The sequence below is a fragment of the Struthio camelus genome, chromosome 3 (genome assembly GCF_040807025.1).
Source record: "Struthio camelus isolate bStrCam1 chromosome 3, bStrCam1.hap1, whole genome shotgun sequence".
Taxonomy (NCBI): Eukaryota; Metazoa; Chordata; class Aves; order Struthioniformes; family Struthionidae; genus Struthio; species Struthio camelus.
This window is the reverse complement of record NC_090944.1, coordinates 3490456-3504334: the sequence shown is the minus strand read 5'-3', so window position 1 is coordinate 3504334 and position 13879 is coordinate 3490456. Positions and strand designations below refer to the sequence as shown.

Here is a 13879-nt window from a genome sequence, read left to right as displayed (position 1 = left end):
GGTGACCCAGAGTAGCCAGCCACGCATCTCTGCCAGCCCAGGTGAGGGACACAGGACAGCCTGGGGACCAGAGGCCTTCTCCAACCCCACTTCTCTGAGAGTAAAGCCAAGAAAGGGATCCACAAAGCAGAAACGCAAAATAGGAGGCACAGCAGCAGGGAGGAGATGTCCCTCAAGGTTGCTGCAAGGCAGAGGCGAGGAGAAGGGCATGGGGCTGGGGCAGGCGGTGGCGCTGGGCTAGGCGTGTGGGGGTGGCCCCTTTGCTTCACGCTCCCACGAGCTTCTTGACCATGTAGCCTGGCATGCTGTAAAGGAAGAGGGCCAGCAGGATGAGGAGCAGCAGGGCCAATGCTATTTTGATGATGAGCCACTTGTAGCGGGTGCAGGTGAGGTAGTTGATGGACTTGAGGGGGTTGAGGAACCTCATGAAGGATGTGTCTGGGCAGCTGTTGGGGAAGCAAGCATCTGTCATGAATGCCATGGCCACAGAAAGGGAGGGCAGGCACAACAAGCAATACAACCAACATGTGAGCCAATGCGGCGGCAGCATTGTGTCCCATCCAGCCACTCCAGGGTGCAGCAGGCTCTCTCGGGGTTGGGGCCACAGCAACCATCCCCACCCAGATGTGGCTTTCCTGTGGCTGCCCAAGTGCATGATCCTCCCCGGCTCACCACAGTCTGCTCGCACCCTGGCACAGCCTTGACTTTCCTTTTACAAGCCCAGCTGGCAATGGAGAGGGGCACTGTCAGAGAGCCCACGATCTCCTTCCTTGGATAACCCTTCACGCAGTGAAAGAGCCTGACCTTGAGGATCAGGAGGGTTTCCAAGAGGAGCCAGCAGAATTTGGGCCAGAAGGAGTGCAGGGACTTGAGTGGGGGGGGTGGGGGAGGGGGTCCTGATGAAGCTGATGTCCTGGCAACGGGTACCAGAGGGGAGGAAGAAGAGGTGGGAGGCTGGGAAAGGGGGATGGAGCTAGGAAGGGAGGGAGAGAAGGAAGAGACTAAGGAAAGGCAGGGAAGTAAATAGAGGGCACTGGAATGAACCAGGAGAGGTGACTCTGCCCCTTTTACCCTGCCCGCAGCCCTCATTCCTACATCCCCAGATAAGTGACCCCTTTCTAACCTTCCCCTGCCTGGCTACCTCCCCGGGAACCACCCGACGCAGCATCTCCCACAAATCCAGGCATCTGCTGGGGGAGAGGCGTCTCCTACTTACTTGGGTTTCTCCAGTGGGTCAGGCTCATTGCGAGCCAGCCCAGCAGGCGATTTCTCTGCCTCCTCTGCTCTCAGGAGCTGTAGTTCAGCTTCAACTTTTCCCTGCAGGGAGCAGAGAGAGGCCTGCTGAGACATGGGCAACGCTCTCCACCGCAGGCCCCAGAGACGGTGCCAGCCAGCGACATGGTGAGCAGAGGGGGCCCCACGTAGCAGAGGCAGGCATGAAGGAGCTCTGCAAAGGGGCCTCCGTGTACACAGAGGATGCAGTCCCCAGGACAGAAAATCCCCCCGCTTCTCCCCATCCTTGCCGTCATCTCCAGCTCATCATTTTCATCCCTGGCCACAAACGGCCACCAGCCTTTCACTCGCTTCTGCTTGAAGAGGGAAACCATGGCCAGCTCTGCCTCATTTGTCCCCATCTCCATGCTGCACTGCTTTGCAGTCTTAGCTCCCCGGGGAAAGCGCTTCAGGTCCAGCTCGATTGCCCCTGGTAGGAGAGGGGGAAGGATACATGGTGGCACCCCTCAACTGTGAGTCTTTGGCTGGAGGCGGGCTGGGCCAACATTTCCTGCCCTGGCGAGCAACATTTCCTGCCCTGAGCTGTGTCCTGGCATCCTCCCACACATCTATGGCCATGCATCCTCCGATCTCTCCACTATAGCCTGCTTTTTGGGTCACGTCCCCACCTCCTCTCACCCTCTCAATCATCTGTCCATGGCTTCCAGCCACCCTGCACTCCAAAACTAGCTTGGGCATAGAGCTCCCAGACAGGCACCTAACGGAAAAAGCTAATGCCTTTGCTACAGGAGCAGCCTTTGAACAGCAGCATGAAGACAAGGCCTCTTAGCCTAACTGCTCTTACCTGCAGCATCCAAAGGCGTTTGTAGGACACAATTGGCTTAAAGACCAGGGCTGTCCTTCCAGGATCTGTTCCTACATAAACCTTGTCTCATCCCACATGCCTTCCTGCTCCATCAGCCATGTAACCTCCCCCTATCCCTCCAGCTTCCCTGTCACTCCAGCTCAGCTGGCCCTCCCCTCTTACCGAGGAAATCGTCGGCCGAGAAGTGGTCGGCATCCCAGACCTGCAGGGTGAGGCGAGCAGGGAGCTTGTCTTCAGTCTCATCCCAGGAGAACATGGACTCCTTCTTGGAGATGACCATCTTCTTCTCTGCCATCAGGTAGTCAAAGGGAAAGGTGGAGCGCCAGCTGAAGTTGCCCTCGCCAGTGAGTGAGGGGTAAGGGACATGTGTGTCTTGCTTGTCCTCCTGCTGGCCCTTCAGCCACCTGCAGGGCCCAGAGGGATGAGAGGGGTGGCACATATTAGCAGGAGGGAGGAGAGGGCAAAGGGCCATCCTGCGCATACAGCTGGCATGTCTCCAGGCCAGCAAGGCATGGACACACTGGAAGGACTCAAGAGTAACGAGCAATGGGCTAGGGTTGCTCAAATCACCATGTCAGCCTCGCCAAGAGACAACATGGGCATGAGGGCCCTAGAGGGAACAGGCTGATTGAGGGAGCAACATGCAAGCTGGTTATCGGGGTCTTGCTCTGGGCAGGGGGATGTTCAAGAGATGGAAAGGAGCAGGCAGCACTGCTGGGAAGTCTGGAGCAGAGCTTGCTGGAAGGAGCATTATGAATGTTCCTCAGCTTCTTCGACATGACAGGACACCTCTGTTCCTCAGGGAACTCTCAGATTTGTGTGAGTCTCTTGGTCCAGAGGGGCTGCAGCCAGCAGGGACGTGGGTCCGTGCTTAGACACTTAGTACAGGGTTGTTCCCCTGGCCTCTGAGCATGCTGACACTCCCGCTCTGCCCTGCAAAACACACAGGGCAAGCAATCCCACCCCAAGCACAAAGGGAAGGCCTCTCACGTTTCAGATTCAGAGTCATCGCAGAAAAGCCACCCATGCATAAACCACCTACTTACCGGCCTTGAAACAGACAGTGACAAGACCTTGTCCCCCTCACGCACATGTACACAGACACAAATTTCACACGCCTGCCAGTATGCAGCAACGGCATGAGAGAGCATGGGTCCTGCCAGCATGTTAAAAGTTCATCGCTCCAAGGGCACCTGCCCTCTGTGCAGCATGGCACTGGGAATGCCGAGGCAGGCACTGCATGCACTGCCCTAAACAACCCTCCACTGCACTCTGCAAACAGGACCAGACATAGAAAATGGAACACGTTCTCCAAGAGCAGCATGAGGTGCAAGACAAGGAGACCTGGCCCAAAAGCTCAGGGTAGCTTTTGGGAAGCAGTGAGCAGTTTAGCAGAGCTGTGGGAAGTCACTGCACGCTGTGATGTCAGCCATCAGCCTTAGATTCTGCTACACTAATCTGACCTTCCTCCTCATGCCTCTTTGCCATGACATAGGGTTTAAGCCTTTGGAGAAAGCTTGTTTTCTTGCCTGCTGCACATTGCACTATGATCTAGTTGCATCTTAACCCGTGCGTGTCAATTTAAAATGAATGAAAGGATCTGGGAAATCCAAATCGACTCTTGCTGAAGCAGGACAGTTCAGGCAGCTCCGCAGGGACAGGAAAGGGAAATCTGGGGACATGGAGCCCATGTTGAGGGCCAGTCTCAGAGCCCTGCTATATGAGGACAGGAGAAAAGGGACTCACAAGCACGTTAAGGTAAGTCGTGGGCCAGGGCTCACTCAGAGATGGTCCACAGGTACCATCTGCCCCCATGCTGAATATGGGGAGGGTCAGTGGGGTCTGAGATCAAATAACCTTCTCCACCCACGCCCCCCCCCACCCCCCCAGATTTAGCTGTATCCTGGCAGCTCAGGAGAGAAATGTCTTGTAAAGAATTGGTATGTGAAGGTGCGGGTTCTCTTGTCTCTAAAACAGGGGAGTTTTGGAAGCGGTGGATGAGAGAGAAGCAGAGAGAGGGTCACCACCAGGAAGCTACCTGGAATTTGGATCCAGATGCTGGAAGTGGAGGCATGTTGGGCTGAAGAGCCAACTGGGGACACCAAGACCAGAGCCAAGGGGGACGGAAGCACTGTGCCTGCCAGGAGCTATGAATGTCGGGAAGCAGACCTGAGGCACAGACGAGTAGAGGAACAGCCCGCACTCAGGTCCTGTCCAAGGGGAGAGGGGCAGAAGGGAGCAAGCAGCAAGACCTCGGCCATTACCCCCTGACATAGATGACATACCCACCTCATCCGTGTTCCAGATAATGACCCGCAGCTCAAAGCTGGGCAACCAGGCCAGGCAGCACAGACAGACACACACAGTAGGTCAAGTAGCCAGCAAGAGAGACACAGAGGCAGAGACAGAGCACAGCACATAACAGCAGCACTGGCATCATCTGGCCCTCCCCATGGGGAAACCCTTCCTAGCTGCATCACAGAACCCCCCTCTCCAAAACCAGGCCTAAGTGAGCACCAGGACCCCACCTCGAGGAGAAGTGGAAGTGGTGGCACTGGCCAGCCACATCGTACATACCCCGCTGACAAAAACGTCCCTGGATTTCTCGCCAGTCAAGTAGTCATCGTCCTCCAGGATGACCTCGTCTGTGCTCCACACTATCACTCTAAGCTCATATCTGGCAGCAGGAAGGGAGACCAGGAGGTGAGGCACAGAGGGGGGAACAGAGGGAAGGGGCAGGAGGAGATGGGGTGGGCAGAAGGGAATGGGATGATGCTGCAGGAAACAGGGCGGCAGGAACGCCAACTGCAGGGCTCCACTCGCAGCTGTCTTGTCCTAGGGACCAACAGGGCAGGAACACAGAGGGAAACGGTGCCTCAGCTCGGAGGCAGCCCAGGCAGGGTCAGAGGAGCAACAAAGGGACTTTTACCTTCATCTACTCTGAACTGCTGCATGGCCCAAGCCAAAGGCTCTAGGAGACAGCACAGCCTTAGTCTCAGGTACATTTGTGGTTACAATGCGGGTCTGTTGGCCCTGCAAAACAGTCTGAAGCCAGCTCTTTTCCTCATTTCCCCACCTTACCCAACCGGGCCACCCTCCTGGAAACACAGGACAATTTTCCCCTGCCTTCAGAAGTCAGCTCCAAAGGCTCTACCTGCTCTTGTGTCCCAGTCACTTCATCGGGCATCACTGCCTTTCCTAGGACTCCAGCAAGTTTGGAGCCTGTAAGATATTCCCAGCATTGCCTTTGGTGTGCAGGCAACTGGGGTTTCCCAGCCACACTCAGTTCACTTGGGAATTGTGCTGATGGATAAACCAGCTCCCGTGGGAGTTGCCAGAGGAAAAGCAGAAGCCAGTTTCCTTGAACTGGAAGCAGCTGCAGTGTGGACGGGCTAGAAGAGGACTGGAAGACAGTGGCAGAGAAAGGCAGCCCTGTGGCCACAATCACATCACATGGCTGCAAGTGCCAGGGACTCCTGTGGAACTGTGAGATTCCTGCCATCTTCAGTGCCAGCACCCTCCTGCCTGCTCCTGTTGCGGGGGAGGGCAGGGGGGGGCTTTCTCTGTGCTGTTCCTCTATAGCATCTAGCACTTGTCCAAGCAACACAGGGATGCTCTTCAGAGCTAACAGGCCACACCGTCAGCTCGTGTTACATGCTGAAACTCCTGGCAAAGAGGGGGGAGCTGCGTTAAATCCCGAGGATGATACATCAGCAGAACCTTGCTGAAATACAGCATCTTCCTACAGACACAGGCACTCACGCAGGTGCTCTCCAGTGCACATGTGAAGACATACATGGGCTGATGTGTCCATGTGTAACTTGACTGGAGCTCACGTTTATCCCTGCCAAAACAGAGCGACCAGAGCCATAGCCCTTCCTGCTCCATTTTCCCCACAGGGAAGGGTGCATTGGTGTTTTCAAGGCTACTGAAATCCTCCCTTCAGCCCCTCCGGAGGAATGTCTCAACTCCAGCACACGGGGCACTACTGAGCATGGCTGCCCCTGGCTGCATTGCAGATAAACCTCTGTTTTTTCCAGGCTGCTTCAGCAACTAGAGCTTTCTCTGGCTTCAGCTTTCCTGCAGCTGCCTGCCCTGCTCTTCACATCCAAGCTACGGCCCTCGGAGATCAGAGGAAATTGTCTCCACTTTCATTGTGCTTTGGAGCCAAACACCAGTCGACTGAGCACAGGAGTGCAAGAGATTCCCACGAGGATGCAAATACGGCCTCTGCATCCCAGCCCCCGGGGACGGGCAAAAGGGGCCCAAGGACACAGTCTAGCTGGATAAAATTGGCCTAGCATGGATGCTGAGGAACGCAATGTCTTCCTTCTGTCTAAAGGACTCCTAGAGGGGCTGAGCATCGGAGGGCAGAGGTGGAGAGGACAGGAATGGGAAGGAGAGCTCTCTAGTTCACTGTCTGCTGCCTGCTCTGTCCTACCTGCCTTTACCAAGTCTCTCCCAGTGATCCGCCTGGTGCCAGGGCCCTTCCTTGCCCAGAGCCCCAGCCAGACTGGGAAACTCTCCCCTCCAGCCAAGGGCCTGTGGACGCCCTGACCTAGGCTAACCCCTGCCCCTGGGGCTGCGTTAGGGCTGGCTGCATTGGTCTGCCCCCTTCCCCATACCAGGCACTAGCTAGCAATTTGAACTCCTCGTCTAGACTGACACAGAGAGGTGAGGAGCTGCAGGGAACTGAACAGATGGGAACTGAAGCACCCTGCAAGGGCAGCTCCACAACCTGTGGGGAAGCGGAAGACAGCATTTGATGCCTCCAGTCTTGGGATCTCTGGCCACGCCAGTCTGGTTGGGGGTCCCAGGCACATGGCTGTGCTGAGCTGGGCCATGGAGAACCAGTAGAAGAGTGGGGAAGCAGGGCTCCAGCCCCAGCCACGGGTTTTCCCTGGGGTTTGTTGGCTGGCAGATTCCTTACTTCTTTGGTTTCCTGGGGGAAATATCAATGGCAGGGCCTGGTGCCAGCATATCCATGGGGAACATGTCAGGCAGGGGGGAAGCAGGGGACCCAGAGACTTTGGGGTATGAAATAGGTGCCAGCTGAAGATGAAGAGGCATTGAAGATTTAGTCAGCTGGGTTCAACAGGCCGAGCGTTAAGGACTGCTATGTCCAAGTGCCACTTTTCGTAGGCTGCCTCCCTCCCCACTGCTCCCCATGACAAGGGGGGTTGCAGCTTGTCTGCCCAGCTGAGGTCTCTTCTCCCTGCTTGGAGGCTAAGCAGGCCCTGCCCTTCCCCCGGATCTTGGGCTGCGGGGACCTGTTCAATGCCCGGCTTGTCAGGGTTCAGCAATGGACGCGGCTCCACGTGCTCAGGGACCAGCCTGCAGCCTGCGCGTGGAACGTCTTCCCAGTGGTGCAGCACGGTCAGTGCTAGGCGCTCCTCTGCCTGCTTCTTCTGTCCCATGTGGGTAAAGGGAGGACTGAGTGTGGAGAACTGGGCAGAAGAGACACCAGGGACAGCAGGACCAAACCTCCTACTGACAGCAGGACCTCCAGTCTGGCTTTGCAAACTTCTGCTGACATCCTCTTCCCCAAGGCCACACACACTGCTCCTGCTGGCTACCTCTTCCAGCTCCTACCAACTTCAAGGCAGCAGGACTGCCTAGTAGTTGCTCCTCTCCCGTTTCCTTGGGCCCACTTTGTTCTTGCACCAACACTCCCTCACTCCTCTTTCTCCCCTTTCTACTCCTAGGCACTCACAGAGAAGGTCCAGATCCCCTACCAGCCTGTATTTTCCCACGCTCAACAAGCTCTATATCCACCGACACTGCTGCCCCCCTCCTCTGCACCCCTCCTGCTCTGCATTCAACTGTGTTGCGTATATACAAGTGATTTGGACACAACCATTGTTTGGGGATGCAGCTATATGGACAGTGGCTTCCTAAGCCCTGGAAGGGCCAGGATGGGCTATCTGCATTGGTCCTTTGTCATAAACTGCCAGCAGGAAGGTTTCAAAGGCAGCTTTGGTCATGCCATGCCGTGGATGCTCACCAGTAACTCTGACAGCAACCTGGGTCGTCTATAAGACACTGTCTAGCTGGTGACATAACGCAGGCCCCACACAAGGGGGTGGCTGGAGAGACATTGCAATGCTGCAGGGGGTGATGGGATTCAGTTCTGGATGATGAGGGGACACCCCATGCCCCTGCTCCCCTCCCCACCTTCACGCCATGGGGTGCGTACCATTTTCATCCTCCATCTCCGTGGCGCCACTGAAGACCCTCGTGGCCACTTTCACTCTTCCTCCTGGACCAAAGGGCGGCCCATCCACTTGGCCCTCTTTGCACAGCTTGCACAGCATTTGGGAAGGCTTCATGGGGTCACGCCACATGTTATACCCATGTCTGTGAATAAGAGCACAAGGTCAGACTTGGAGGAAGAAGGAATTTTTGTTTCCATCTGCCAGAAACGCAAATGTTACTGCCCCTCAGGAGCCAGGATTCATCAGGGAAGGATCTGAGGCTCCACATGTGAAACTTCAGAGCAAGGTAGGGCCATCCGTGCCCAAACTCTACGCTTTGCCGATACCTTTCCAGCCCAGGCCCTTCACTCTGTGCTGACCCAGACCTGCAATCCCCAGCGCCCTCCACTTTGCCACTGATGCTCAGTTCTGCTGCTCCGGCCCAGCTGCTATTTCAGCAACCTCTTCATTTCTATATCCAGACCTACCAATGCCCCTCAGTCCCTTCCTCACCGCCCTGTGCTCCTGCTTACAACCTGCTCTCCTGCTACCCCACTGTGCTGGTCCCAAAGCCCACGTTAAGACTGAGGGCACAGCACAGATTCCCTCATCATCAGGCAATGAAAGAGGGAGATCCCTACAGGAGATCTAGGCCTAGTGCGGAAGATGAAACTGACACGGGTCCAGACACCAGGTTGCACAGGGAAAGCTTGGCTCATACATGGCATAAGGCTGTGACACCCCACAAGTAGCTCGGTGCTTGCTGTAGTAGTGGTTCTCCAGGTCAATCTTGGTCTCTCCAACGAGGTCGTCGGTCCCCACCAAGTCCCAGTCGTACACCGCCACCCTCACCATGGACTCCATGGGAAAGGTGGCCTCAATGTCAAAGGACCTGTGGCGGGAGAAAGGGTGGAGAGGGAGAACAGGCTGTAGCCATCCAAGGGTTTGGATGGCGCTCAAGACACATGCATGGGTGAGGTGGGTCTGCTCCAGTCTCTGGACAGTGTTTAATTGCACCTCCCACTGCAGTACATTCAGCTTACGTGTTGTCACTAATTCTCTGCGCGGACTGCTTCTGAACTAGCAGCCCTAGAAGGGAGAGCGATCATGAGGATCGCTTGACGTGGATGTCCCAATAGCCCTGAAACTAAATGTGTGTGTCACTGGAGAGCCGGCGATGCTGTTACTTGGGTCCAGGCCTAGCGCTTCCTAAAGTAGGCACCTATCTTGACCAGATACGGATAGCTCTTCAACACTCTTGACAGCGTTGACGAGACTGCTGACAAAGCAGGACAGATGACTTCAATGGGGACAGCTACACTGCACCCAAGGAAAGTTCAGGGCGATCAGTCCCATCTTTCGACCCCAAGCTGGGGCTATGGGATGGGTAGGGTGCAGGCCCAAGGGCTGGTGAGCTTCGCTCACTCTTCAGGGTGAAGACAGCTAACAGGGCTGGGGCAACTCACTCGCCAAAGACAGGATTCAACTGTTGGGAGATGTAGTTCTCCTCATCTTTGAGGTCTGTCTTCCCCAGCTTGATGGCAATATAAGGATCAGCTTTCCCATTGATGTCAGCTGGGGGCAGCTCTGTGGCCTGTAGGGAAAAGAAAAGATAGGTCAGCCCAGTCAGGGACAGTCCCTATTCTCCATCCCTGAGACCAGCTGGCCTTATCTGGCCACACCCGTGTGCCCAAGTCCTTTGATAAGGTCACCTAAATATAGGGACTCAATTTAAACCAGGGATCAGTCCTGCCTTCTGCTAACCTATGTCCCTGCCTAGGCATGTAGTGGGGCTAGGTGTGTTGGTCTGGGCTGACTCAGGTCAAGCCCAAGTGGCTGTGTCCCCTTCGGAAAGACATAGTCACAGTCTCCTTTGGCTTCTCTCTCATCAGTGGAAAGACGCAGGTTCCTCTAGCTAGAGACCCTCAGCAGAAACCTGACTGAGATGTCCAGAAGACATCCCTCCGCCTCTCTCTTTCCCTCCATGGATTTATTAGGGCCACGGGCTTCTGTAAGTAGCCCCCGCAAGCAGGGGTAAGTATCCTCAATCTCTCCAGTTCAGAGTCTAGTTGGAGGTCTATAACGAGCAGTGTGCCCCAGGGGTCAATACTGGGTCCAGTCTTGTTCAACTTATTCCTCAATGACCTGGATGAAAGGACAGAGGGCCTCCTCAGCAAGTTTGCTGAGGATGCTAAACTAGGAGGAGCGGCTGACACACCAGAAGGCTGTGCTGCCATTGCGAGGGACCTGGACAGGCTGGAGAGTTGGGCAGAGAGGAGCCTCATGACATTCAACAAAGGCCAGTGCAGGGTCCTGCACCTGGGGAGGAATAACCTGGTGCATGGTGCATGGGCACCAGGACAGGCTCGGGGTTGACCTCCTGGAAAGCAGCTCTGCAGAGAAGGACCTGGGAGTCCTGGTGGACAACAAGTTGACTATAAGCCAGCAATGTGCCCTTGTGGCCAACAAGGTCAATGGTACCCTGGGCAGCCTTAGGAAGAGTGTTGCTAGCAGGTGGAGGGAGGTGAGGGCCTCCCCCTCTCCTCAGCCCTGCTGAGACCACACCTCGGGTGGTGTGTCTAGTGCTGGGCTCCCCAGTACAAGACAGACATGGAGCTCCTGGAGTGAGTCCAGCAAAGGGCCACTAAGATGAGGAAGGGCCTGGAGCATCTCTCCTAGGACGAAAGGCTGAGAGCACTGCTACTCTTCAGCCTGCAGAGGAGAAGACTGAGAGGGGAGTCTCATCAATGAGTCTAAGCATGTGAAGGGAGGGTGACAGGAAGACGGGGCCGGACTCTTCTCCATGGTGCCCAGCAACAGGACAAGAGGCAACGGGCACAACCTGAAACATAGGAAGTTCTGTCTGAACATGAGGAAATACTTCTTTCCTGGGAGGGTAACTGAGCACTGGAGCAGGTTGCCCAGAGAGGCTGTGGAGTCTCCTTCCTTGAAGATATTCAAAAGCCATCTGGACACAATTCTATGCAACATGCTGTAGGTGACCCTGGTTGAGCGGGGGGAGTTGGACTAGATGATCTCCAGAGGTCCCTTCCAACTTCAACCATTCGGTGATTTTGTGATTCTGGGATTGCAATCTCACCTGCTATCCCCTTCTCAGGGCAATGAGATGTAGCACTGGATGGGAAACCAGGTTAGTGGGAAACGTAGGTGAAAGTAGGTCGCATTTATAAAACAACAGGGACAAGGGGTTGGCAAAGAGCCACCCAGGTGCTTCCAGCAGGGCTGAGATATCTCAAGATATCTTATCTTGACATAAGAATGGAGGTCAAGAAGGACTTTTTCCAGAGTGCACTCCATATAAAGAGACAGGCTGGACCACATTGATTATCACTCGGCATGTGTCCCACAAGGTGACAAGCCCTTCAGCCAGATCTACTAATCCCTGCCTCCTCCTGGTTTGCTCAGCATATGCCTCATTGATTATCTAAAGGGGATTATGTAAAGAACCAGAATCTCGTAGTCTGGGCTGATCCAAATTCTTCTCTGAAGTTGAGCACTACAACGGACACCTCCATCCATCCTGTAGGCCAGGTGTCTGGACCTCACACAGGCTTAGTATCCCAATGGGGAGAGCACAAAGCTAGGAAGACGCCCCTTTCAAGGGCCCATCAGTGAGCTGCTTTAGTCCTCATGCTGCATCCTTGACCTTGCTGCCATCTGCTATCAGGTGGATGCTGGCACCAACAGCACCAAGAACTAAAAGTCAACTTCTCTGCAGCTTCAGCACCAGCTCTGAGTGCGAGCACTGTAAGGGAACACAGCATCACGCCTTGGCATACAACGTGGTTATACTCACCCGAACAACAGAGACTCGGACCAGCACATTGATGGGGTCATTGCTGGCGATCCCCTGGAACATGCCCAAGTCGGGGTCGTATCCTGCCTCCTTGCCCATATCATCAGGGAGCGGCACTTTGTAGACACAGATGGAGCCCTAGCACAAGGGAGTGCACAGCCTCAGTAGTCCTGCTGCTCCCGAGGCTCGGAGCGAGCAGACCCATCCCAAACCACCCTTCCTGAGAGCCCACTTTCTCTCCTTGTTTCTAGCCCTGTGCTGTAGTAGACAGGCGAGGTCTGGAAGCTTCCTCTGCCTCACAAGCACCCCCTGCAGAGGATACAACCCTGAGCAGAGCAACTGGACAACGTGAAGGACACCTGCAGAGGAATCAGACTAGCAAGGTGCTCACAGGCAGGGAATTCCAGGAATACAACTGGCAGAAAACCAAGAGCAATGGAAATAAAAGGTGCTGTCAAGGCAGGGGCTGGGAAATCCAGGAACTACCACGTGAAACACACTTCATTTCCATGCTCCCTGACCGTCTGATCACTCCCTCCAGCAAGAGTTTAACTTGCATGCATTGGTGCAACATGGCAGGCAGCTCCGTGCTATTGGTGAAAAATAGTCTGCAACGATAACTCCAGGCATGACTTATATCCACAGCGGGTGATAAAGAGGATCTGCTTTGCCCTTGGCCTTCTGTAGGAATCACAAAAGATCTGGTTGCTGCAAAGGACTGCCCTCTGCAATGCACTCTGTGAAGCCACCTGACTCCTGGGGCTATCCTTGGAGGCTTACCCTCCCTGCAAGGAGATGTGGTTGAGTCAATGCAAATTGGTCTCTCTTACATCCAACCTCCTTTCAGCTAATGCACCTTCAAGGAGAGAACCCTATAGACAAGGCTTTCCCAAGCTGTCCCTGCCCTGACCCAACTCAGCAGCCACACTCACTCTGAGCCTCCCCACTAGCCGCTCCTCTTCTCTTGCGTCGTCATCATTGTCCCCGATCTTTCCACGGAGCAGGTTGAAGGTGTGCAGCCAGTCCTCAAAGTTATCAAACTCTCTTTCCAGCTCTTTGTTGAAGACCTGTGATGACACAAAATTAGAGGGGAGCAGTTTAAAAAAAAAAAAAAAGATCCAATGGTTACCCAAGGACAATCAAAGAGATCATGGACATCACCGTTCCCAGTGACTAATTCTCTAGGATGCAAAGGGATCTCCAGGTCATTGGGTCAGACCTTGATGACATAAGCACCTTCCCAAACTGATCATGTATAGGAGGGAACCTCAGCTGAATGGGCTGTGTAGCTATTCCCCTTACGTGTATAATCCGGGTTCAAATTCCTTCTCAGGCCCAGAGTCACAGATTATAATACAGTAAAGTCCATGGACCACTAACCTGAACCAGGGCCCTTTCCTGCACTGAGTCTTGGCCAGGCTAGCTATGGCCCACAGGAAGCTCTCCCCCACCCAGGGCCCATCCAAACTGCCCATGGGATAGCCTTGCCCCAGGCTATTCCCTGCCCCTGCCCAGCAGTGGGATGGGGCTGGGCACATTGGCCTGGAGCCCTGGCGCCAGGCCTGGGGGCAGGGTCCTGGTTTGGGTTGCTGATGCACAATGCCTGGCCCTGATCCATCTCCTACTATAGCTGTAGACTCTGATTCCACCGTGGGGAGGGTGTTCTCACCAACTTAAAACATCTTCCTCCACTCTCAAGACCAAGTTGATGTCTTTCTCATACTACTCATTAAGCTACACAATTGCCTGATCCTTCAGTGCAGTTACAGA

General features: G+C 54.9%; 1 protein-coding gene across 1 annotated transcript in view; it reads right to left on the bottom strand.

The window, feature by feature from the left end:
• Positions 1 to 265: 265 nt before the first annotated feature.
• Positions 266 to 13879, bottom strand: part of LOC138066507 (otoferlin-like) — a 106897-nt gene continuing 93283 nt past the window's right edge. The window contains 12 exon segments of the mRNA XM_068936376.1: positions 266 to 446; positions 1217 to 1317; positions 1524 to 1702; positions 2261 to 2502; positions 4665 to 4775; positions 7029 to 7150; positions 7369 to 7512; positions 8296 to 8455; positions 9014 to 9184; positions 9759 to 9886; positions 12110 to 12247; positions 13042 to 13176. Coding sequence (XP_068792477.1) covers positions 266 to 446; positions 1217 to 1317; positions 1524 to 1702; positions 2261 to 2502; positions 4665 to 4775; positions 7029 to 7150; positions 7369 to 7512; positions 8296 to 8455; positions 9014 to 9184; positions 9759 to 9886; positions 12110 to 12247; positions 13042 to 13176 — 1812 coding nt within the window.